The sequence below is a fragment of the Anopheles maculipalpis genome, chromosome 3RL, assembly GCF_943734695.1.
Source record: "Anopheles maculipalpis chromosome 3RL, idAnoMacuDA_375_x, whole genome shotgun sequence".
Lineage (NCBI taxonomy): Eukaryota > Metazoa > Arthropoda > Insecta > Diptera > Culicidae > Anopheles > Anopheles maculipalpis.
This window is the reverse complement of record NC_064872.1, coordinates 73504243-73529098: the sequence shown is the minus strand read 5'-3', so window position 1 is coordinate 73529098 and position 24856 is coordinate 73504243. Positions and strand designations below refer to the sequence as shown.

General features: G+C 42.6%; 3 protein-coding genes across 7 annotated transcripts in view; 2 read left to right on the top strand and 1 right to left on the bottom strand.

Moving 5' to 3' along the window:
* The window catches only part of LOC126562245 (protein henna), a 754155-nt gene that overhangs the window by 234361 nt on the left and 494938 nt on the right, over positions 1 to 24856 (top strand). The gene's annotated exons all lie outside the window — the stretch shown is intronic.
* LOC126561926 (sensory neuron membrane protein 2) lies at positions 1692 to 24210 on the bottom strand. Of its 2 annotated transcripts, XM_050218303.1 has the most exons (9): positions 24027 to 24210; positions 12418 to 12575; positions 12199 to 12346; positions 11390 to 11524; positions 9108 to 9362; positions 8804 to 9033; positions 8531 to 8730; positions 2220 to 2338; positions 1692 to 2148 (listed from the first exon to the last, which is right to left on the bottom strand). In XM_050218303.1, exons 1-9 carry the CDS (start codon positions 24135 to 24137, stop codon positions 1771 to 1773), a joined length of 1734 nt encoding a protein of 577 aa, XP_050074260.1. In that variant the 5' UTR covers positions 24138 to 24210; the 3' UTR covers positions 1692 to 1770. The 2 variants fall into 2 exon arrangements, with proteins under 2 accessions (XP_050074260.1, XP_050074261.1); XM_050218304.1 differs by lacking the exon at positions 11390 to 11524.
* LOC126561556 (uncharacterized) lies at positions 3120 to 5997 on the top strand. Its single transcript, XM_050217775.1, has one exon. It carries the CDS (start codon positions 3148 to 3150, stop codon positions 5995 to 5997), a length of 2850 nt encoding a protein of 949 aa, XP_050073732.1. The 5' UTR covers positions 3120 to 3147.

Genomic DNA, 24856 nt, shown 5'->3' with positions numbered 1-24856 from the left:
CACATTTTTGCATGGCAACCACCCTCTGGAGTGGGCAACCGATGCGAACCGGTTGCTGTGGAAAAAACTCCTCGCACGGTAGAGGGACACACACATCCGGAGTTCGATGACACCGACCGTGTGTGATGCAGTAGGCTGGAAGGATAGGCAACCTGCTTCCATGCTACAAACGCCGTTCGCAACCCTGTTTTGCAGCTAAATCACTTATAAAAGCTGTGCTGATGTTGCCATTATGAAACACCAGCTTTCCCAGAAGCTCACACGTACAGTAAACACGCATACACCAGAAAACATCACCATACGCAAATACGCCAGCCAACGGAGATGCACCGTACAACGACGCCGGACGGGTCCGTGACGATGAGGAAGCCACTCTAGACGCTGCCGTCAGCGGACGCGAACACCTTCGAACGGTTTTCACTCTAACTGAACAATTTAGCGTACCTTTTTCAACAATTTCGGACACATTTTCGCATGTACGCACCCATCGTCACCTTTCGTCATCACGTACAAAAAATTTGCTCCGTCTTTATCGCCGCCACGCCAGAAAAATCACATCCCGGAACTCCCGCAACCAACTGAGCATTGAACGGTGGTCTATGCAACCGTTCCATAAGCGTATGGTGAAAGCATTGCGATGAATATGAATCAAAAATCGATCACACGACCTTGTAATGCTGCTTTACGATTCATTTTAACTTGATACTTGTGGAAGAAAAAGGTAAAAATCAAAACGAGCTCGCAAAATAGCAATTTTGCTCGAATATTAAAAATGTTAATACGAAAAGGCACACTTTTATAGACCACTGCCGAAAATGAATCACACGATATGCGATGCGGGACAGCATTTGACGTTTGGTTCGTTGACGGAAAGGCTATGATGTAGGCGTCGGTGTTTCGTTCCTTCGGAGAAGGTTCACGTAAAACTGCTTACAATTAATACTTGAGCAAAGTGTTTACCTTTGTTTTTACTTAGCACAGTTCAAGAAACGTTTCACTATCATTAAAAAGCATTATTTCTTGCAGAATTTAGGGGAAAAAGATGGTAAATAAAATAGGTTAGCATATGTCAGTCAAACGTCTGATTTTTCTGAGGCCGTGTAACGTCTGATGTCAAAGTATGTTTGAATGTGAACGCTTTAAAAGCCGCTAAACATTTCTCATTCTTTTTCTATGGTTTTCATTGGAAAAAGGAGATTTTATTTGTGATAAGATTTACGATTTGTGATAAGATTTGGATTTTACGAAAAGTTTAATTTTACGACACAGAAACGAAAAATACACTAAACACTTAACACATAATGTATTGTACTTATTTTATTGAAAAATGTTTTTACTTGTTATTGCTTGCTTACTACAATGTACTTACGATAAATCACATTCATTTGAAGTAAACAAAAAACAACCAATAATCGTACGCAACTCGTAAGCAATAACGACGGTAGCTATTTCAAAACTTGTTGATCGTTACCTTAAAAAAGCTCTTGCACGCATACACACCCGTTCGATAAATGGACGGCATCGGTTTCTGACTCAGTTTTGGGGGGTTGGAAGCGCTCGATTTGTTTTCCCATTCAATCGTTCCGCTCACTCACGCAACGTATGGCGCCATTCATACACAGTTCCCATTCATTCTGTGGGCGGGCTGCGGGTATACCCGACCCCACAACGCTACCACACGTGTAACGCATCTCATTGGCACCTTCTAAATGTTGATCGCTAGTTGGTGCTAGCAGTTCATCAGTCCAGACTTAGCATTGTCAGCGAAGGTCATTTGTTCCGCTCGCCGGTAACGCCCGTCGCCATCGATAGGCTGGCCGCACTCGTGGTAGCCGTTACGGCAGGACTAACCGTACGGCTATCGTTGCCACGACAGCGTTTGACGAAGAAGACGATCGGCATCAGGATGGCTAGCAGGAGCCCTACACCGATCAGTACCCACTGCACAATGTCTAGCAGGCTGAGCACTTTCATTAGGCTGTCATCGATCAGTTTCACCATGTCCTCGTTCAGTGCGATACCTTCGTCGATCCAGATGACCGGGAAGAGGGTCGGCTGCAACCGATCGGTCAGCTTGATGGCGTCGATCCGTCGCAGGAACATGTTGAACTGTACCCTTTTCCCACCGGTCAAGGGTGTGCCGGTGTACTGCGAATGGGCGAGAGGAAGAGTAAATGATGTAAATGTCGTAGAATTGGAGGCTGTCGCCGATTTCTTACCGGTTCTACATCCACAAAGATCTGGTGCCGGTCCGGCTCAGGGTCCATGCCGTCAATCAGTGCTGTATATTCCTCGGCTACACCCAGCATATGAGGAAGCGTCAGAACCACCGGTGCATCTAGCAATGAAAGCCACACAAGCCATAAAACAGTCAATTAATTATTCACGTTTATGTAGGTTCTATAATGAGGAGGGTTGAGATGTCTGGGAGACAAGCAAAGAAACGCGACGCTATTTGCATCACTTCCGTCAGCAAAGCAAAAAGGTGGCCGAAACCTTATTCACCAAGAGAGATATCAATACTGATGAAAGCATATATTTTACAGATAATTCATATACTCGAAGCCGAAAGAGCAGCCAGTTGTACCTCAAGGCGTTCATCTTAATGAACTCCCTTAATCGGTGACGTGATGATCATGCGATAACCAAGTGTTACTAATGGCGTCAATAAAACCGTTATAGCACGTTTGCATGTGCCTGCATGAATGAAGGGTAAGAATCGTGACAAAAACCGCTCTCCGAAAGATCCCGTACCCTTGTCGAGTCTACTAAGAAGAACAGGATAACTCCCAAAAAGAAACATCCGAAAACAAAAATCCGCCGATCATATGTTGTTTGTGCACGATTTCGTCCAAAAATACAATCTCCCCTAAAACTTCTTGCTGACAGGCGTCATGCGGACTGTCTCCATTCTTGGGAGCACCCTTGGACGCTCTCCAAGCGTTCGTACGAGCGAAAAGCGATGCGTTCGGTTCGGTTCGTGCTCAGCAGTCAAGATCGAGTCCCCGGGCTCAATCGTGCGCAGGCTACATCTCGCGCGTTAGTTTATGGTGTGCAACCGGTTAACTAGGAAGCTGAAGCCCGGCCAGCTCGACACGGTGGACTCGTAATGGTCGTATCGCGCGTTGTTGTGCTGTGCGCTTTAGGATGGACTGTGCGGTGATCCTGGTGGTCGTGGTGCTGATCGTGAGCAGTGTCCCGGCTGGTGACGCGATTCGGATCTGGACGAGGTGTGAAGTGGCTCGTGAGCTAGCGCTTAAGCACGTCCCGGAAGAACAGATCGGTGATTGGTTGTGCATCGCCGAGCAGGGTTCAGCTTACAATGGGTCGGCAGTTAATTTAAGGTTTAAGCGGTTTGGTGGCAGCGGATATTATGGGCTGTTCCAGATAATTGATCGGTACGCGTGTGCAAAGTATGGTTCAATCTGTGGGCTGTCGTCGTGCGATGAGCTGCTGGACGATGAGCTGGACGATGATATTGAGTGTATGCTAAAGATTCATGCGGCGTACGTACGGGAGTTGGGAGATGGGTTTGCTGCTTGGCCAATTTACAAAACTGCTTGCCGTGCGGAAGAAAGTGAAACCTGGCCAAGGTCGCGGAGGTTAAGCGTTCCATTCGATGATTGTCTCGATGAGGAGGTGGTGAGGGTACAGGCGTACTTTAAGCGGAAGCGATCAAAGGCGAAAAAAGCGAACCTCGTGCTAGCGCCAGCAGGGAAGGTGTATGACAGATGTGAACTGGCGATGGAGTTGCGCGATCGACATCGGATGCCGATGGAACAGATCGCAACTTGGGTGTGCATTGCGTACCACGAGAGTCGGTTTAACACGTCGGCTGAGGGCCGTCTCAATGCGGACGGGAGTGGCGATCATGGGCTGTTCCAGATTAGTGACATCTACTGGTGCTCGACGGATGCAAATCGGCCGGGTAAGGCGTGTCGTGTCACGTGCGACGCAATGAAGGACAACGACATTGCGGACGATGTACGGTGCATACGTATGATCTACGAAGAGCATCAGCGTATTTCGGGCAATGGGTTTAACGCGTGGACAGTGTACAAGCCGTACTGTGAAGGTAGGGAGGCTAGCTTCATGCACAATTGCTTCGAGCAGGAAGAACAATTCCCAACCACACCCAACAAACCACGGCCAGGCATTGTGGCCCCAACAGTTCCAGCGAAGAAGTTACCCTCCTCGGAGATCGGGAAGGTGTACGATCGCTGTGAGCTGGCCAACGATCTGCTACACAAGTTCCACATGCCAAAGGAACAGGTGGCAACGTGGGTATGCATTGCGTACCACGAGAGTAGGTTTAACACGTCGGCTGAGGGTCGTCTCAATGCGGACGGAAGTGGCGATCATGGGCTGTTCCAGATAAGTGACATCTACTGGTGCTCTCCCCCGGGTAATGGATGGGCCTGTGGGGTTAGCTGTGATGCGCTGAAGGATTCCGACATTACCGACGATGTACGGTGTGTACGAACGATCTTTGAGGAGCATCAACGAATATCCGGAGATGGGTTTAATGCTTGGTCAGTTTATAAACCTTACTGTCAAGGTCGTTCGAGTTCATTTGTGAGGGGTTGTTTTGGAGAGGAGGACGAGCAGAAGCACCCAGTTACCGTACCAAGACCGGCCATAACAGCTCCAACAAGTGCCCCACGTGTTCGATCCTCACCAGGCAAAGTGTTTGAGCGATGCGAACTCGCCCGGGAACTTCATCTTAGGCAAGGTCTTTCCCTGGATCAAACAGCCAGCTGGGTGTGCATCGCAAAATATCAATCAAACTTCAACACGTCCGCGATCGGTTACGGACCGGAAGGTGTGCAGTACCATGGTATGTTTCAGCTGAGCGATGAGTACTGGTGCTCACCGCCGGGAAGAGGATGGGTTTGTGGGATCACCTGCGAACAGTTGCGTGACGGTGACATCACAGACGATCTGGCTTGCATGCGACACATCTACGAGGAACATCAGCGCATTTCCGGCGACGGGTACAATGCATGGGCCGTGTATCAACCGTACTGTAAGGGTAAAAGTGCCACCCTCTTGGATGGATGTTTCGAGGAAGGTGAAAACGCGATCGTTCCCACGCCACCGACTACCCGGCGTCCGGTGTCGCCGCCGAAGAATTTCCCCCGCGGAAAGGTATACAGCCGGTGCGAGTTGGCACAGGAGCTTTACTACCGGCATGAACTACCGTATGATCAGATCGCGACATGGGTGTGTATTGCACATCGTGAGTCTAACTACAATGTATCGGCGATCGGTCGGTTGAATGCGGACGGCAGCGAAGATCATGGGCTGTTCCAGATTAGCGATATTTACTGGTGTTCACCACCGGGGAAGGGATGGGTTTGTGGACTGTCCTGTTCGGATCTGGAGGATAACGATCTTACCGATGACGTCGAGTGTATGAAGACGATCTATGAGGAGCACACACGATTGTCGGGTGATGGTTTTAATGCTTGGGCCGTCTATCGACCTTATTGCAAGGGACGGTCGGATCACTACATTGATGGATGCTTCGAGGAGGCTACAACGAAGATCATCACGACGAGGATACCTACCACAACAGCCACCAGTACGACCAAGCGCACGACAAGGTCATGGGCAAGTACAACAAAGTTGCCACGATGGAGTACGATCCCTACCACGCGAGCTGCCACCACTACCACTAGCAGGCCCAAAACGACTAGCAGTCGGTGGCAGACGGAAAGAACGGTACCTACCAACACACCGATCACCACACGGTCCACCACAAGCTTGTACGACTTTTATCTCAACAACTTCGGACGCCGTCCGGCCATCACTACTGCCATGCCGGTGTACACGTTCAAACCGTTTGCCTCGCGGCAGCGTGCAACGATCACTGCCACCGATAGCGCTACCAACCGTGCAACAACTACCAAATCACCACCTGTCACCGTAGACGATCGTTTTGCGCAGCGCACCACAAGGTTTAGTGACTTTAACCGTTGGTTCCAGGATGGTTAGATGTCCGAAAGGCAAAAATACGTACACAGCTTAAAAATAGACAGGCAGCGGCAGCAGCATCGTTAAGATAAGTAAAGGTGACATTTAAGCGAACAAGAAGCGAAATTAATTCATCCAAAACATTCTTCAAATGTGATCGCGTTTCGGTTGGACGAAAATAAATTTCCCACTAAATGATTCATGCCGCAGTGCAAAAAAAAAAAACAAGTTGATCAGTGACTACTCCGAAAAAACTGCGCGCTAGTTCCGTTCCCGTGCTTGAGACTTATTTGCATAAGTTGGCACCTGCCGTCGGTGGACTTTGAGGATCGAAGATCGTAAATGGCAGTAAATTCCCCGTTTATGGTCAGGATCAGGCAACAAATCGGTGGCTGTGTTTGACGCAAAATTGTTCCTACCAATACATCCTTCCGATGCAATGTATCAATGTGCTATCAAGATTTCGAGGAACGTCATTTTTCAGCTTGAAAAAACGATCATTAGACGACATTGACAAACGAAGAAACTGCGCTTGCCCATACGTGCGGGAATTAAAGGTTTACCCTTTGGCATTTAACAAGCGTTCGTCTTCATTTACTTAAGCTCCTTCCGCAAATGTTTACCCAATTCGTCAAACAAACAACCAAACGCTTGATAAACAATGGCACATTTTAGCTCACCGTTGTCGATGCTCATCTTGCCGATCGAAGCTTTAAGCCACGCGTAATGACGCATTCGAGAAGGCGGTGTGAGAAAATCGGGAAACCATAGTACGATTAGTCAGTCTCCAAATGGGTGTACCTATCGGCACGAACATCTGTCTAACCTGTGATCTTACCACCCATTACATCGGAGCAATACGATCGCGATACGACATAATTTGTTGCGAAAAGCGTTGGCGAACGCGTTGTTGGGTGTGACTGTTGGCGTTATCGACACGCAGCAAGATAATGCTATCTGTTGACTGATTGTTGAAAATTTTCGAACGCCATGAGACTAGCCCCATCTTATCGGCGTTGTTCGTGAGCGAGCCACCTTTATCGCGTCGGGTAAAAATAGACGTAGTTGTGGATGAACCTGTTCCACTGGTTGCGGTACGCATAAAATTAAATGCACTTTCAACAGGTTGTGTGGATGCGTGCAACGGGTTCTCACACCTCCTCTAAGGTGCACTTGAAAAAAAAAAAACTTGTAAATTAGTTTGCCAACGCTGTTTGGCGTTTTTGTGCGATGAAATCTGATTGGTCGTTTGTTGTGTTCTCTCGTTAGATGCATCTGGTAAAAGCTTTCGATGCATTGCGATGCTTCATTCAGCGGTTGCTGATGGCGCGTGATAGCATTATTGCACTTCAATTCAAGACAATAATCATATTTTATCGCATGTTATCGATGAAGTGTGTGATGCAACGACGCCTGTTTTGCGAGCAAGGAGCCAGATTCCTTTATTTAAGAAATAAACGTTAAAGGGGGGAAAAACAACAGTTGTATATGGAAATGGGGAGGTGGTGGAAAATTAGCGAACAGTTGCTTGGCAATAACCATAATTCATGGCAGCATTCGATAAAAGGTAAAGTGCTTGACCAGCAATTCCAGTTGTGTTCGAAATAATAGTAGAACAAACAAAATAGATTTATAAACATTTCGAATTTTCGAATAATATAGCACCAGTTCTGTTTAGTCAACATTATGTACATTTTTTTTTTAATTATTTACTCTGTTTTTCAAAAAGAATTAACTCTTTGCATTTGGCTTATTCCATCGTTCATGTCATGATGTGTTTCAACGACTTGAACGCTATATTATTTTAATGTTTTTTTAGTTAGGATTATTTCCAAAAAGTTTTCCTTTTTCATATTTTGGGTAACTTTGTTGGCATGTCTGGTATACACTTCTAGACCTTTTCGTAATTTTTTATCTTCATTTAATTTACAATCATTAAAAACAAATTTTGCGTCACGACGAAGCAATTTTTATCGAAAAAACTCAGAGTTACTTACTCCCTATTGGGATTTGATTAATTGAACAACTGTTTAATTTTAATTTTAAGTTGAGTTTGAGTTGAATCTCTTTTAACAAGTTGAAATCCCAAAAAGGATTAAATAAAAAAAAAAGGTTTGAAACCTCTTTACGGTTCAAATAAAAGAAGAGATGTAAAAACATTCTACGATTCAAATCGCTCTGGCGACTAGCATCTTCTTCAAAGTGAGTTTAACTATAACGACTCTCAAAAGAGTTGTTCAAACTTTGTGCAATCAACCAAATCAAATCAACAAAAAGTTGTTAAAACTCTCTTGAATTTGAATTGCAGAAGAGTTGTTAAAACTGGCGATTATAGCCTTTTTTAGAACCATTATCCAGCGTAATATTATTGCTTTGTAGTATAAAACTACCATAAACAGTCGAATTAGCCTACAGCCTGAGAAAACAAGTAACTATAATGAAGGTTTTTCTGCCACTGCTATTACTTTGAACACTACTGTGTTTGCCTATTTATAGTTATCAACTGCAAAGTAAATTCAAACTGTAATTTCGAGTTTATTTTAGCTCAACTTACCGAAACAGTTGGAAAGATCCAGTGCGCCCTTGTACAGGCAGCCATTGCTTTTAACGATCGACTTCGGGATCTTGTTCACGCAGTAACACTCGTTGCCGTACTCGGGTCCTATTTCATGCAGGAAGTTACCGTCGATCTCGTACCGCAGTGCGGGGATGCCTTCGTACGATGATGCCCCGGTTAGCTTAATGTCCACCGTGCTATGCGTACAGAAGATTGCATACATTCAGGGTAAGAATAAAACAGCAATAACAAACAAGAAAGAAACCTTACCGGCAGATATCGGTGCTGAAGATCGTCATTCGTTCGACACCGGTTCGGAACGGTGGATAGCCGGACCCATCAGTACCCCGGATCTTGTTGCAGGCAGAGGGCAATCCACTGCTCCGATTGTTCCACACCTCGAGCGTTGTTCGGCCATTCCACTGTTCAATCATTTGCGTCCGCGACGGATCCTTAATTCCCGTGTTGATCGTAAACATACCATCATCTGTCATGTTTTTCTGTAAATTTCAAATTCCGCTTGTTATTCTCGTGAACTTACGGGGAACATATACAAGGCGTTCGAAATACTTACGTGGCTAAAGAACGAAAACCGTAAACTTCCATCCGGCATGGTGCGAATGGTTTTGGTGTTACGCTTCTCGATCTCCTTGCAGATTGCTTTCGCAATGCCGATCACATTCACGCAGAACGGTACACCGTCGAAGAGAAACTGTTTCGGTGTCGTCCGCAGGAACATTGTGTCCGGTCGGCCAAAGATACGGTTCAGCTCGGCATTGATCAGTCGCAAACTGTCGTACGTTTCATCCTCGGCTATTTGCAGTATGGACTGTACGAGCGAAAGTGCATCGCCGCGGTTAGCACCGATTTCGAGTTGTGGAAAGTTTGCAATCGGACCACAATTGTGTGTGTTTGTGTTTGTGGCATCATTTTTTTTATAAAGATTTGTGTGTTGAATAATACGATGTTTGTGTCCATCACGCGAATGCGACACAGATGAGTGAGCGTACGGGAGACAAAAAAGTGACAAAAAAACAAACGATTACCGACTAATAAATGAGATGACGAGGAAATCGTGTGTAATAAAACAATTTGATATATGAGATCGAGGGTGACTGGGGGTGATATGTTGCAGGCTAAACACATGATAAATGTCACGCGTGCCGTGTGTGATCGTTTTTCGTGTCAGGTTAGTCACTTGGTGGTTAGATGTGTTTGTGATGAGACATTTCTGGTTAGTTATTTTTATTAGTTCGCAACAGTTAGTAAAAACGACTCTCTAGGATGGGTTTATTTGTGAGAGGGGAGGATGAGGAAATTGTGGCGGAGGATGAGGAGTAAAGTCAAAAATAAAAAATAAAATACTCGTACACTGGTGAATGTCATAATGAACCTCGCAGGTCATGAGCAACGCGAGACTTGCAAACGAACACTCTCCAGCTGAAGCTGGCCCACTTGTGGAATCTAGGGCAAACAAGGATTAGAAAGTGAGGATTTAAGCTTAAGACCATTCAGAACGCACTTTCTGGCGCTTTCTGTATTACTGTTTTCCTGCACTGCACAAGCAACACAAAAGACTTCAATGCTCAGTGAACTTTTAAGCGATGAACCTTCAAAAGTCGATCTCAAACTTTGATGGCACGTTTGGTTCGGCGTCATTCAACTTCCGGCGAAGAAGAAGAAGACGAAGAAGAGTTTTTTTTATTTGTTTTACAGTATGATTAAAGTTCTCCCCTTTCAAATATTTCAACGACGTCGCTTTTGAGTTCGATTAAGTGGCGCGGGATTCTTTTTTTTTAATGAAAAATGATCGCTAAAACCTTCAGTAGCGCTTTCAATCTCTGCACGTACGTGGGTACGTTTGAGGGTTGGTGTTGTCACGTGTGGTGTTGTGCGTGTTTGTGTGCAGGGGTGGCATTTTTGTGTGTGAAATCTGATCTGCAGACCGTGCCTCCCCCAGCTCCGATGGCATTCAGTGCTGGCCGATGAGTTTGCGAATGATGGGAATGGTATTACGCTTTGACTAACGATAAAGGATGATGATGGGAAAGGATGGAATGTCTTGGCCGTTGGTGTAAAGGTGGGGAGGGATGGATGGAAATTGACTAAGGTGGTGAGCAACAAAAATGAAATACCAAAGTGGGATACGTTGAAGAGTAGTCAGAGCCAAACACCATTAGTCCGCCACCCGCTTGATGGATTATGCACACAGATCCAGAAAGCCACACACAAATACACACTCAGCAGCAACAATTGCAGAGCCAATGCAAAACACAACCGCACGACACAGAAGCCAGAAGAATGAGCCAGACAACAACAAAAAAAGCCTCGCAGAAGCATGCATGTGGCGCATGTGTTATAAATGGGCAGTTTTAATTGAATGAGCAAAATAGATGAGTGGGACAGTAGAAAAAAAGGGGATGATAAACCAAACTCCAGAATGCTGCAACGTTTTTGTATTTGCTAAAAACATTGCTAGTTGATCCCAAGGACATGTTGTCTTGAAACGGTTTCCCACACAATCCAACCAACTTTGAGCCCAAAATACAGTGCGTAACAGCAAAATAATAATGATAGTAAATCAACAAACCTTACGAACGATAGATTAATAACAATCGAACAGTACATTACATGCGGGCAAAATGAAACTGAATGAAAACCGAAATGAAGTAAGATAAAAGATAAAAAAGAGAAACGAAAAAGGGTTCGTATGGTATGAGCGTGTATGATCAGCATAATATGATGAGACACATGTGACACAGTTCGAAAAAGAAACTGTTCTTTGGCAAGCAAGCAAAATTGATTATGTAGAGAAAAAGAAAGAGAGAGAGTGAGAGATTTGTTTCAAACAATTACTTGGATCGGCGTGGTGCGCTCGATGATCCGTTTAATGACTCTAACGACGGGAATTTTTTCGAGTGTATTATTCACGTCCGATCGAAAATTGGTGATCGTTTCCTTTGCTTGGTTATCGATTATTTGTAAAATGCTCTGAAAAAACAGAAGAGAGACAGAAAGATTCAGACGAGGGATAGGTGGAGGACGGACAGAAGAGCAGAAAATGGAAAAAACAAAATAAAGACATTAAAGGAAAGGGAAAGAAAAGACAAACAATACGAAAAACAATACGAGAAAATGAAATGATAAGAAGTCGAGTTTTTCTTTATAAGTAATTTGCATTTATGTGTGTGTGTTTTTTTTTCAATTACTTCGTCCAATCAGGGATAGTGCAATCAGTAGGTGCATTGGTGTTTTACATGCACCGTATATGCACTTTTGTCTTGCATCGCATGCAGTTCACAAAGTGTACGAGTGTGTAGACATTTTATAATTTTCGTGGGAAGTAAAGGATGAAAGGAATTATATTTATTTGCCAGTGGTCGTCCACAAGTGTGTGCGTAAGTTTTGTAGGTAAGTGTATCCGTGGCTGTTGGTTTTGGGTTAGTATTTAGTGTGAAGAAAAATCTGTACAATTTTATAATCATCATCGATCCTGTATTGAGTGGGGTTTTTGGATTTTAGTCAGGAGAGGCTGCATCGCATCAGTACTGTTTCAAGCACTAATTAATGTAAAAATGGGATTTTAATATTATCTTCATACAGAGGGGAAATATGGTGGGACATTTAAAGCTAGCATGGAGGTCTATTGCGCTCACTGTACTTACATTCATGTGCATGTTTAACACTGTAAGATCATCGTTTTCCGTCAGTGGATAGGACGATTCGGGATCGAAGACATACATCTGCTGCTGACTGTAATGCACCTTGGACCGATCTCGACTAAACCGTATATTATCCTTCTGGCGATATTGGCTGTAGGAGGAGATATTCTCGATGCACATTAGTTACCACGTCATTCGCCTGCTCCCTTTCGTACTACTCACAAATAAACGTATGGTCCAACTTCAACCACCTTCGGCCGTCGTCCTTGCATCACTTCGTACGGATTAGTGACGTTGAATATGTACACTTTAAAATCTAACGGCTGTGGCAATGCTTCCCATCGCTTGTATTGATCCGTCCCTTGACGTAGTTCCGTAGCCTGGAAGTAAGAAAGCAACCAAAATGAAAGAGAAAGTAAGACAAAGCATTTATTTTTAAGGCCAAGGATAATTTCTACGACGAAATTTTCTCGTCCTTGACTCGATAAATCGAAAAAAAATGTGTCCTTCGCTACGCATTACCATGCGCCTTTCTTTACCGAAAACCCTGACCGCATTTCAGCACGGAAAACGAGGCTTGTTCGTGCCGGAACACAATTAAAGCGTTTCCTTCCACCCCACTTTCACGACACTTATCAGTGGAAGCGTCATCAGAAATTATGATTACGTTCATCGATTTGATTGCTCGCTCGCTTTCGTTTACAATTACACTCGAATCCTATGATTACTTCTGCCGGGGGTTGCTGTCCGTTGCATTACGATGAAATCTTTCGCGGCGCATTGCATTGCGTGACGTATCTGTGACTAAGGATCTATGATCTGGTCAATGAGCGTGATGTGTGTGCTTGATCGATTGTTGATAAAAGGAACCATTTGAATCATTCATCTTGCAATCAACGAAATAAGAAGTAACTTTTATTTAATTGTTATGTATTAGAAGGACCATAAGCCATTTATAGAGAACAGTTAAATATATTTTTAACTTTTCTTTCTTTATCAAATCTAGAAAATAAAAATAAATCACAAAAAACTGAAGTCTGTCTGTTCATGCACCACTGCCCGCAAGCTACTGTGCATGTCTAGCAAATTGCCTAGCTTTAGGCGCCGTCCCGATGCAGGGGTACTGATACCGTTTCCCGTGCCAGAGGTTGTTGTCTGGATTCGTGCGTTTATCGATACAATTCCATCATGATTGAGTTGCTCGTACGATCGGATCGTGAATTGATAGAATTATTTATTAGCAAAACATAGAAACACTTACGATAAAGGGATTCAGATTTTTATCAGTTGGTATGCACGAAATAATGGGCATGTCTGGCCATTCAATAAACCAAGATAATTGATGTTAGTCTTACATCAACTGGGTTTGCATGAACGTTGCTTGTGACTTTCATGTTTGTATTGATTATTTTATGACAAAGATTTATTTGATTTTTATGTAAAAAAAACAAGCTGCAGAAGAGATTGTAATATTATCACAATTTTGAGGCATCAAAAAATGTCAAATTCACTTTCGAATACAACACAAAATGCAATTTTCAAGGACGCAGGAATTGTCTTCCATTCAATCGAAAAAAGAAACAACTTTCCATTCTGGGCACCCTTGCCCAGTTACATGGTCGGTAACTAGGTCATGTAAAAGGGACAGTAAACAGTACTGAGGGCATCTTTCCCACAAGAATGGGAAGCATTTTCGAGGACCGTGTTATTAAGCGGTGCGTTTTGTTTGATTGTTTAAACGTGAGAGCTTTCCTCACGAACAGTTTTGAAATTTATTTTCGCAATACTTACTTCATCGAAAAGAAAGAGACTCACGTAAGGTAAGGGATATTGCGAAGCATAGTAAATCGTTTGAAAGCGTAAAATGACGGAAGAGCGTAGGAATTGCACAGCCACAGTACAGCTGTTTATCTAGAGATATACCTTTCGAATGAAGAAATCCTACTATTGTGCAATTCTATCGACAATTTCCTTCCGTTTTACTAGCATCTCGTCTGAACCAATCGTTTCGTTACGATCGATGCCATCCCGAATCCGAAACCTCTCTTTGATGGCGAATCGAAACTAATTGCTTCATGAGTTTGGTGAGAGTTCGACCGCCTCGGCTGTGGTGCTCCAGGGTGCAAGTAAAGGAAAGTGAATTATCTATCTACGCCACTTGTGGCAATTGACCATTTTTCCCATTCACCCCACACGTCACGGCGAACCGGATAGTGCAATGACTTCGGGACGGATATGGCCGAACAAAAGCCGGCTCCCGGCATTAAGCCATCCAGCTGTAGGGCGCGCGCTACTGAAATGTTTAGAGCTAGAGCGAAGGAATCAGGTGTTTTGCTACAAGGTGTCCGTGTGTGTATGTAGTGAGGGTTAGAAAGTTGGTGTGATTTTCCTTTTCCTGGCCAGGTTTCTTTGACAGAAAAATTAGCTGGGAATGGAATATTCAAACGACAGCATTCGGAACAGGTAAACCTGTTTTTATTTGCTTTAAACCATGCCCGCACGATGCAACCTTTCTTTAAAGGGGAAAATAACAAACTAGCTGTCACTGTTTAAAAATCGAAAATCTGTCACATAAAGGCGTGACATGGGTTGACAAAAGTAAACTAAATATTCAATCAATTAGAAGGCGTGTGAGGCGATCGTTGGAATGAAAGATGCAACGATCCGGTAAATTGTACCCGGAAATGGTGTAAAGTTAGCGTTGGTGTTTTAAATTTCAAGAAAAGCTGATCAATTACACAACGTGCTCCACTTGCTTCACAAAACACAAATATTCCGCAATCGATTCGATCTTGCACACGGATACAGCTGAGACTGTTTGCGTAATAAAACTTTTCCACTGGATAACGCTTAAAGAGAAACAATTCCTGGTAGATAATTTTCTCAGAACGTATCGATCGCCATGTTCCAAGGGTGGTGTAAATATATTAAATATGATTGATGTGGGAATAGATGGGAATTCACAAACGGAACAATTAAGATGAGCGATACCTATCGTGTGTGCGAATCGCGTGAATAGGTTACTAATAGGATAAGTATTCCTTTGTGATCGGTTAGAACAAATTTTTCATAATAATTTTAATAAATAATTTTATGCCTTTTTCGTGTAAAACCAAAACCAAAAATGTTCACCTATCAGCTCAATAATCAGTTTAAAAAAGAAAGTGTCCCAATACTAGATTGATTTATTATGCTTTTCTTTTCTCCACTAGGAAAGCGTCAATTTGCATATAATACATCATGCTCGGGATCGTGCTGCTGAGTCTTTAAAAAAGATATTTTGACAGACGGGTGGTCCAACCAGTTTACCCTTTTAGCATACGAAATGATGATCACACACATCGCACAATCAATAACCAACAAGAAAGCCACCCCGTTTTTTTGTTTGGAATGCTTTAAGAACTCACCGAAAATTAGTGGGTGACAGTTTTATCCCCTTAAAAACGTTGTTTGCCTTTTATTTTATTGCCTTTTGTATTTCAACTATTGAAAACGACAATATGAACATACTTTCTATGGAAGTGTTCCCAAGCCCAAACATCCATGCCAGCGTACTATTCCTCGACCTCTGTCTTAGACGAAAAAAGACATTATTAATGATAATGATGATCGTTTACCTAGCACAAGATACAAACCGCCACACAGCAAATGCATGCACAAACGAACATTAAGCAGACCTCCGCCCACACAACAACAACAAAAGTGTCCCATTCACCTTGACGGAGGCCGGGCCTCGGCTATGTTTGAACGTATTTTTTGAGCTACCGCTTGCGATGATTTTTCGATACCCGTGCCACAACACCATTGTGAAAGAAAACACACACACACACACAACCCGCGATTGGTATTCCACGGCGGAGAAAACGGTCAAGGTTGTGGAAGGGTGGTATGCAACGCCTTCACTAAACGATCGGTCCAATAAAGCACACGTTGTCATCGATCGATGCCTGTTGCACGCGCCTGAAGACGGTCGCCTGCGCTGGAAAAGAGGTCGAGTAGCTTGGAAGCCGAAGCAGTACAGGCTGGTTAAAAATAAACAAAAAAAAGCGGCTTCCTTGGCGTATGAAAACAATTGACCTACCGCCGGCTACCGGACGTGAAAAATGACACACTCAGACACGAGCATAAAACCCGGCAAGTGCTGGTAACAATTGTGCAAGCTCAGCTAGTTTTTTTTACAGTTGTTGTATAAACTCAGTACAATTCCGAGACTTTTATTTAGCAAACGACACAACAAGTATGACGTTTCGCTGTTGGCACATTTAATGCATTAGAAGAGAGAAGAGAAAAAAAACGAGCCGTTGTCTACAATCTGTGCCTTTCTTATGAAATGCATTTAAATAAAGAAAAGGCATTAAACAGTCAGTGGTACAAACTGGTTGCAAATGATATTTTAATAGTCAATTGTGACGATTTGTACGATTCGAAATGGGTTGAGTTTTGCAGCACACAATGGGAAAAAAGCCTTTGGCCACCTACCGACGTCTACTGGTCAGATTGGATGAGAAACAAACACAATTGATTCACAGGACTGTCAAAGCTTGCTGTCCTACTGCTTTTGTTGATGATGATGATGTTGATGCCAAGTCGTTTAGGCTCAATGGAGATTGTACACAAAGATTATTCTGCAACAGCACACACTTTGCTTGAACGTTAATGTATGGGACGTGTTTGATATTTTAAGAATGAAAATGATTGTACAACAACCGGTATATGTAAATACTGCATTGGGACACACAAGATCAATCCCCGATGGTAGATGGTGGTGAACGTCAAGTCGACGATGGTCGATCGTCACCTCAAGAGAACACAGAGCAAATTACCGTGCAGTTATGCAACAGTCCAATCGGTTGGTGATCATTGTGCGTGTGTGTGATCAGCTGTACCACTCCATAAAGATTGTGAACTTTCAGTTTTTCTTTTTTGAAAGTGCAACAACAACCAGTATCATATCGACCGCAACATTCCTGGAATGTGTGTGGGCAGGTTTTTTTGTTCAATGTTTCAATTGTGTAGCAACACTAGAGCACCACACTCTATGCAAATGCTGTACGTGTGAGTAGTTGCAAGAACAAGTTTCAACCTTTCCTTTTCGTCGAGCAGGTTTGATTGTCGAAAGGCTTTGTTTTTGGATAAAAAATTCTACAGCACTTTATTAAATTTCAAAAAAAGGGTTCGTGTCTTACCGTCAATCATGTTAAATGTTAAATAGAGGTTGAAGTCTTTTTCTTATGTTGTTTACAAAATGTTGTACAACTAATACATATATTGAGGAGGTAACTATTTATTCAAAATCATTGAAGCCTTTTGTTTCGCCTATTGTCCGATTTGGCTTTGTTTGTTTAAAAATGTCACCACTGTTTGATAGCCAAGTAGGAACTGATTTGTAAAGTTTGTTCACGATCAGCACAAAAGGTGTCGAAAATGCGTACTAACTTATGATAAAACGATAAATTAAGCGGGTTCGTGCCTTATTATCGTTCATGTCAAAAGAGCGTTGAAGTCTTTTGTTATATTTTATTTTAACATTGCTTGGAGGACGATTAAATCTTTGTTGTTTATGCCTTTATACACTTTTGCTTGATTGTTAAATTTTAATGATTATTGAATTTATTAGTTTGGAGAATAAATGTTTAATAAATTGATCATAAATAACTAAAATGCTAGACACATTAAGTAGGTTCGTGTCTTGCTATCATGCATGTAGGAAGAGCATTGAAGTCTTTTATTTGTTTTGCCTTTGAATTTATATTCCTTTTTTCTTTATTCCAAACACATTTCAGCTATATATTCTCGTAATAGGAGGTATAAAATAAGATTATTACTGCAATAAACCCCTTCAAGAAACTATAAAACGCCACCTGCTGTATCGTTCCGACACATTATCACTCTAATTAGCATAAAATCCATCGGGAGGTAAAACAGATACATTATCGCAAACCAACAAACAAAAGCAATAACATTGTGTGATATCCGCATAACTCCGCTACGTGCGATTCCATTCTCAATCAATCCGATCGATCTATCGCTACTGCTGTTGTTGATGCGATCGTTTCTTCGAGAGCTAACCATTCATACATTACCGCAATTATCAAGGGTGGCTCTCCAGCTATGATGTAAAGATAGCGGGATCAACAAATGACCACTCCCATGGCAAACAGGAACGGAGTAACTTCCGACCTGGTAAGTTGGTATAATGGCGAGAAAAAAAAACCCAAAAGCTTCACGCCTGTTTGTACATTATACGAGTTGTGCTGTGGTTTGTTTAGCGGTTGGAGAAAATTTTTGGCTCAAATATGATTCATTGTATACGGGGTAAGGTGAATGTACGATTTGGGTAAACAAAGGCTGGCAAAAGCAGAGCTATATTTTGAGCCAACGGCTCTACCTTTTAGTTTAGTTAAAAATGAGTTCAAATGAGTTCATCTGGTGGAAATTTGAAGGCAAAGAGAAACATGTTCATCGATCATGCGAGGCCTTAACGTGATCTAAATAAAATTGAAGCGAAAAAATACGGCAAAGTAATGATCGATTAGATCAATTTCTAGGTCATCCAGTTTTCATTCCAGTTAGGCCTATTTGTGAGAAGATACATATCAACCGAATAAAACATTCCAAAACGCTCAAAATCTCTGCCAAAAACCCCTTGAAGGGAGAATCAGCGATTTACAGACAAGGAAATAAGTTTCACTCAAAAAAGCCACATATCATTCAAGGAAAAACCTCAGCCTATAATAACGTTCCATCTCAACAGAAGGTTACCAAGTTGAGGTCGTTCTGTGCTCGCAGGAGAAGACTTCCACAAGCTTTTAATTAAGTGTCATTTAATAGAGCACTCACGGGTTATGCACGCGTCATAAACTACCTCAGTGCTTTAGTGTGCACATTCTGTGCGATTTAGTTTACTTCGTTCCTAGATACAAAAGCACATGCTAAGAATCTAGCTCCTCGTGTGCGTGCCTTGCTGCACAAGCAACTTCTAGAACGACAGAAAGCAAACAACGGGTCATGATCGTGAACCGCACGTAGGTGGTAATCTGCATTGCAAAGTCCTTCCCATCTTGGAATCGATCTTGAACTTCAAACGTCAGCACCACGACACGTCGTCGACACGTTTGAATCAATCGCATTGTCTTGTTGTGACTCGACTTTTTTATGGGAAAATAGAAAAAAAATCGTACTTGTCAACAGCAGGGTTCGGTAACGTTTAATTCTTTTTATCTGTTTCCTTCAAAGTTAGAAAAAAAATCTATTCGGGTTTTCCGTACAATTCTCTTGAGAAGGAAACACACTCTATGAGGGATATAACAATGCCCTTGCCTTGATCACGTGTGCTAAAGATCGTCTTACTCATGCGGGCGTGTGTCCGTATCGTATGACTAAAAGAAAAGGGGAAGTAACATGGGATAATAGAAGAGAGCAAGCGTGTGTTGGGTGTTGTAATTGCTCACTCACTGCGTGCAATTAAATATGACACTAAACCTCAACACACAGGCTTAGAGACACCTTCTGACCCTGACTTTGGCTTTGCTCTGATGACTGATGTTACTTTGGCGGTGCATTTCTTCCTTCTGCAAAAGAGACGCACAACAGAACGACTGATTGATTGCACGAGATTGAAGTTCGAGGTTGAGGTTAAAGTTCGGCAATGATTAGAAACGTTCAACATTCTTCATTAGGCAAGCTAATAAAGCACTTCTGGCCTCTATTGACGTCAATTATACAGCGATAGAAACAAGCAAATAGTAGCAGGAAGTGGAGGAATACATTAAATTGAAGCTGTGAGGATCGGTTGTGAACGCTCATTACATGGATAAGTTGTTCCTGTGAGCAGAGCTGATGCTAACAATATTTCTACGTTTGCGCAATCGAGAAATATGGGAAATAATAGTATTCCCTGACGTAGCTGTCTCGAATACAACATAGCTGGAAGTGTGTTTGTTTTTTAATAATTTCTAGTTAGCACTTCAAGCTGAGGAGTGTAAGCAAACAGTGTAAATATTAAACATGGGAACATGTGGGAGAGCGTTAGCAAACAAACAGCCACGGTGCAAGATTGTCTCTGGGCACCATTAAGAGACTTGGAAGAAAGAAAACGCTAGTAGTGTGACTCATGTAGAGGTGGTAGATATAAAAAGCTTACTTAAAAGCCCTTAAACGCCTGACCAGCAATTAAGAAAAATTGCTCTAATTAATAGCTAAGGTTACAAGTTGCTTCTTAAGAAAATATATTCTGCCTTTGAGATCCTGTCCCGAATACCCTTCTGCAGGCTAACGCCCCATGCTACAAACTTTGTCGGAAGCTACTTAGCTGATTTTTTTAGAAAATAAACTTTACTTTATGGTAGATCCTCCAGAAATGCCGAAAGCATCAGATCCATGCGCAAAATTTGTTAATTGACTTCAAGACGACCTACAATACTATACATCGGATCTCACTATGGAATACCAAGCAGCAGCACGGATTCCTTTGGAAGCTGGTATAGCTGGACGGGATGAGGGCAATTATGTACAGGGTCTCGACTCTCTTTTTTGTTGTATGGCATTACTCTGGAAGGTCTCAAGCGTAGCTTGGGCTCTGACATCTGGGGAAGGATTTTGGATTGAGGATCAACGGAATGAAGACAAAAAACTGCTTGGTAAAGAAGTTCTACTACCTTGGTACGATCGTAATTCCGGACCACAGCGTAAGCTGCGAAGTTTATCGTTCAGGGCGGTCGAACCTACTATGGGCTGCACATACTCCTGTGATCCAGAAGACTCCAAATATACCCAAATCCTATAAAGATTGTCATACGATTGGTAGTTCTCTGCGGGTCAGATTTCTGGCGATTGGGTAGTGGTGCATATCCTGACCGTCGTCAAAGTATGAAGGATGGGGAACGTGATGAGAATGCCAGACTCATGCCCCAACAAGAAGATGCTCGTGTGCAATCCGTTCGGCACATAACTGGAGGACAGCAGCCCTAGATCGAATTTCCTGGAAACGATTGGTGACCTGACCATGTCATCACTATAGAAGAAGAAGTTTTCAGATGGAAATCTCCGAGTTCCATAGGAGAGTATAAGCAAGTAAAAAATTTCCTATAATCACAGAGATCAACTAACATCTCAATCAGAAGAGTAAACGGTGAAGAGTATAGTCTACTCTCTACTCATAGAGTCTATTAAAGTCGCTATAGAGTATTTAGGGATTTTTTCCCATACTCTTTTGAGATTAAAAATTTGTCATCTAATAAATCATTACAAATAGCAATATCTCAAAGCTTTTCGTTAGGATTTAAATTGAACAATCAGTGAGCATAAGCCCAACTCACTCAAAACTAATTGAAGTATATTTGTTTAGAAAATAATTTAAATTACCGGTTATCAGATTATTTAACTAACAAAGTCTGCCACAAAACCCAAAGATATTCGTAATCTGTTACGCAGACGGGTAAGAAAACGTACAACACAAATCCTCCCAAAAAAAAAAAACGACTTCAATTTCTCACTTCCTCTGGTATTATATGAACTCGAGCGTAAAAAATCGAGCTTCTACTTGGTTTTTTCAGCTTCAGCGTTTCGATTCACGACTTGATCGCAGATTCGATTCGCAACCGCAAACCACGCTGTTAATAATTAAATACTGACTGGTCCGATCGGACCCGAGCGGACATCGATCGTTACGCAACCACTTCTGTGTCTACCCACACACACACACACACACACACACACACACACACACTAATAGATCTTCCCAAAGTGTGTACTTTTTTGCGAAGAGGATGCTTCTTTTTTTTATAAACTCCGCTGATTCGGTTAGTGATGAGGGTTTTAAAAAGGCAAAAAAGCCAGTGAGACCCTCTTCAGTGCGCATATAGTGACTAGCCCGTTTTTTGGATGAGGGCTAGACTGTCTCAAGGGACTTGACGTAGATGATGATGACGGTGGTAGTTTGAGCTGAAAATATCACGATGATATTTGAAATATCTCCAACCAACCAAGCTAGAGACCGAGCTTCCCGAGTGGACCAGTTCTTCTTCGGCTGATTGTTTTAGCTGATGTGGTATTATGTAAACGTTAGCTGGTGCCTGGTTCGAACTGAAATCGAACGTGATGGCACCATTAGCGAGAGATGTCTAAGTGGCATCTTCAAACTGCAGCTGGTCCGTTAACAGAGCTCCATGTTTAGCTCAACCGCATACAATTCGGTTTGCTGCAATCTTCGTTACTAACGATCGTTTCGAACGTTGTTAATGAACCATGTCGGGACATTTTACACAAATCGCGGAGTAGATACTATCACTAGTTGTAATAAATAGTAGAGAGAAAGAGAGAGAGAAAGAGAAACGTACAGTAATTGTCACCAAACGTTTCTCTCGCCCCGGAAATGTGAGACTTGCCCAGTGGCGTGGAGCAGTGGAAAATGGAAAAATTGTAGCGAACGCAACCGTGCTTATCTGATGCTTTCGCAAGGTCAAACCGGCAAGCTAACGGGCCTTTTTGTGTTTGTGTGGGGGGAGGTAGTTGCAGGCCGAGATGGAAATGTTTATCACACGCACACGAGCCACAACCAACAAGCAGCAGGAAGCCGAGAACGTGTCCCCGGGGGCAAGGTAATGTTTGTCACCTGTTTGGCGAACGTTTTTCGGCGGCAGACTAGTTTGGACCTCGGTGAGGGTGAACGTGAATTATTAGGTGACCGTCAGTGTTTTTTTTTGCGCTTTTAATGGCCATAGAACGCTCGAGAAACGTGCTTGGTCTGCCTTGCATGATAAAGTTCTATTTTTGGGAGTTTTTTGCTCTTATTGCTTTAACTTTATTAATGCCAAAATGCGAATGAGCTACATTTTCAAGGGTTTTCATTTTCAAGTTTGAACTATTAAGTAAATATTTTAATAATTAATTATTTAATTATTTTATTATTTTATAAGGAGAAAATGCCTTATCAATATGTGAAAATCTATTCAACACAAATGGTGTTGATAATACGGCACTGGACCGTAATAATCAATTGTAAATAAATAAAATATTTTTTTATTTTATTATTTCAGGTGGTAAATCAGGACTGAATTATGTTTTCTCTCTAAAAATCCGCGTAATGAGGGTTGACTATCCAACTACGTGGTATAAACAAGTCTAGTAAGCCACTCATTGGCGGGACCCAAGCTGCAACAAGCAACTCAAAGGTATCTAAAGTAATACAAGTTAAACAAAAAACAAATAAAAATTATAGAGCAAACAAGAAAAGTGAACACTGAGCTTAGGTTTTCCAATCGATAAAACCATTTTTATAGTAAAAAAGGCGCTTGCTTAGCAGCCTGCCTTAAGATTCCTCTAAATGTCTTTAAAAAAACCTCCGAAAAAGGGGCCAAAACAACCTTTTCCTACCGAACAGTGTTACGCGGAGAAACGAAAAGATTATGAATAGATTAATTTTTGGTTGGATTTTGGCTGGTTAATATGGTTCCATCTGCCTATAAAAATCCAGGGAGCGGTAAAGCTTCATGCAAATTAGTATTCCAACATCGTCTGGCGTATATTGGGAACGACAGTTGAGCATCGAAAAAACAGGATTTTGGGTCGATAAAATAATACGCAGGCGAATAAATTCCATCCTAGATGATGATCGTTCCCATTTCTGGTTGTGATTTGGAGATTCAACGAATTCCTCGATTTTTGTTTCCTTAATATTTTGACTTATTAGAAATGTAAGGAACACAGCGACTTCTGTTTGCGATGCGATTATTGCTCAATCTTTCCATTGGCCTTGGAATTCCTTTATCGTTTCTTTGTGTGAACTATGCATTCCAAATGGATGTTATAACACTTCCCGTACAGCAACTCACCTCTATCACTTTCTCGTGCACGGCGCGAGGAAAAACGACCCAACCGAGCAGTGCGCCGGATACGGCCATCATCACACCGATGCCGGCCCAGATCAGAGTGCATTGCACCATCTTGGTGGTTTGGAGGATCGCCGTCGCCTGGCAGCACCGTGACACCGTTCACTGCACCCACTCACCCACACTCACACACGCGCAGCACGTGATAGCCAACTCTTTCTATTTCCCTGCACCGAATCACGCGCTCGATCACTTATAATCTCCAGCTTGTTGAACGAAACGCGTTATATGGATGTGGGGGGGGGGGGGGGGGGGAGAGCCCGTTTTGTTGATTTACCACGATCACTTCACGGCTTCACACACACTCTTTCCAGCCACATACATCAGGTGTTGGACTTCATCGGTTTGCAATCTCGTTTGCAACACTAGCGGGCGGGGTGGATCACGTGCACCGGTCAAGACACTAACAAATTACCACAGGGCACAGATTAACAGAGAGATGAGGAGTGAGGTTAAGATAGAGAGAGAGAGAGTGAGATCAAAATAGTAAAAACAACAAAATAAGCTGCTAGTAGTGTGATAGGATTGTGCACAACCTGAAGGAGGAGGTCAATATAGACATCTTGAGGCAGGAAGAAAAAAGATTAGAAGCTGAAATAAAATCTTTAATATCACCACGACCTGTGCGAAAAGGTTGCTTTTAAGTGCTAAACAGGATACTGAGGACGTAAATAGATCCAAGACTCTAAACAGCGCTAGTTGAGTTTATGCTGAAGACTCTAATTGGCGGCCCGGTGGTAGAGGCGACAGCGGCGCACGGCAGGATTGGGATT